The sequence below is a fragment of the Toxorhynchites rutilus genome, chromosome 1 (genome assembly GCF_029784135.1).
Source record: "Toxorhynchites rutilus septentrionalis strain SRP chromosome 1, ASM2978413v1, whole genome shotgun sequence".
Classification (NCBI taxonomy): Eukaryota; Metazoa; Arthropoda; class Insecta; order Diptera; family Culicidae; genus Toxorhynchites; species Toxorhynchites rutilus.
In genome coordinates, this window is record NC_073744.1 from 201429759 (window position 1) to 201431795 (window position 2037).

Consider the following 2037-nt stretch of genomic DNA (forward strand, 5'->3'; position numbering starts at 1 on the left):
ATAAGGCATGCATGAATGCACATGCTATGCAAGCGGCAAAAGCTCACGCAGCCGTAGTCGACACCGTCTAAAAGAATTCGAAAATTTTAAAACATGCGTTCGAACGCAGCCTCAGCATAATAAATTCTTTACCGATAACCATTTTTTCTTGTCTCCTTGAATGGACGAAGTAACAAAGCTCATCCAATTGAATATACAAAAACTAAAACATATACACCTGACTATACAACAGGAACTGGTCAGAAAACTAAGGAAAAGTACCTTAGCCAAACGCCTCACGGAAGCGGAAGCGCTCGTGAAACAGATTAAAAAATTGTCGTCTACGTTACTAGACACAACCCACGGCTCAGAAATCATAAAAATAACCGAAAAGGCGGACCAACTTTTGAACGCAATTAAGGCGTCAATCGAAAAGGGTAGACCAAGAACACTCAAGGAAATTGCGCTAGCCGTCCTATTTTGCCTCAGGTTACAAAGAAAACCGAAAATGGCTAGCATACTCGAAATAATCAAGACTACATCGTCTATAGTTCCGCAATTCGACGGAAACATAGACAAACTGAAAGCCTTCGCTGACGCTTTAAACTTGGTGAAAACATTTGAAACACCGGAAAACAAAGCAACCATAATTAACGTCATACTAACCAAACTAGAGGGACGGGCGAGAAATGCATTCACTGAAACACCGACATCGGTGAGCGAGATAAGCAAAATTTTAAAAGCTAAAATAACGACCAGCCCACCGGAACAAGTTCTAGCTAAAATGGCTAACTTGAAACAAAACGGTGGAATCGAACAATTTTGCCTGGATTTAGAAAAATTGGTGTTCAGTTTGGAAACAGCGTACACCGCTAAAGAAATTCCGCCCCAAGTTGCCAAATCTATGGCAAACAAAGAAGGCGTCAAACATTTAGCCGGAGGGTTAAAAAACGAAAAAACCTCGCTCATCATAAGAGCAGGGAATTTCAATTCATACTCCGACGCGATGACTAAAGCGTTGGAGGAAAACTTAAATAATGCGAGCGCATCAGTATTTGCATACTCGCAAACCAACAGAAACGCCAACCGTTTCAACAACAACGTTGACACACATTATAATAATTACAGGCGCAGGCCAAACGACTTCCATAACCGCGGTAGAAACCAAAACAATTTCAACCAAAATAATTTTCAAAACCAACCGCGTAATAACTATAACCGTTTTGGCCAGCAAAACCAAGTTCGAGACCAATTCTCAAACATAAACCCACAGCGAAATAACAACAACAACAATAGGCGGAATACAAATTTTAACCGCCCTCAGCAATACATCCGCCTAACGGGAAACGAGTCACAACCGACGGATGCCCTCCAGTCCGAACCGGCATTGACATTGGAGGAAAACAAACATTACGGAAACCAACATTAAATATTTTTAAATGCGATGTGAATTGTTCAATGTTCGTTACACTATACTTACAAATGTCAAGCAAACCATGTATATTAATAATTGATACAGGCGCTGACATCTCAATAGTAAAAGAAGAAAAAATTAACGGAAAACAATTAATACACCCCGGAAATAGATGCATTATTAATGGAGTTACGGAGGGAAAGACCGAATCCATAGCGAGCACAAATACAAATATCATTTTTGACGATATCCAAATTCCACACCAATTTCAAATCGTCAACAACAAGTTTCCTATAATTGCAGATGGCATTTTAGGCAGAGATTTCCTCACCAAATATGAATGTAACCTATGCCTCAAAACATGGCTAATGACCTTCAACTATGAAAACACCAAAATTGAAATTCCGATTCAAGATAGCTGGGAAAACAATTACATTATTCCCCCTAGATGCCAAATTATAAAACACTTCCCGTCACTCAACCTAAACGATGATGCCCTTGTGATCGCACAAGAAATCAAACCAGGTATTTTTTGCGCAAACACAATAATAAACCCAAACTCACAATTCATTACAATAATTAACACAAATACCACACCAACATCAATCCCAAAAACCTTCGCCCCCACCACTATCCCCCTTAAA

The 2037-nt window shown here is 39.6% G+C and overlaps 1 protein-coding gene across 1 annotated transcript; it reads left to right on the forward strand.

The window, feature by feature from the left end:
* Positions 1–487: 487 nt before the first annotated feature.
* LOC129761702 (probable cyclin-dependent serine/threonine-protein kinase DDB_G0292550) lies at positions 488–1408 on the forward strand. Its single transcript, XM_055759440.1, has one exon. It carries the CDS (start codon positions 488–490, stop codon positions 1406–1408), a length of 921 nt encoding a protein of 306 aa, XP_055615415.1.
* The last annotated feature ends 629 nt before the right edge of the window (positions 1409–2037 follow it).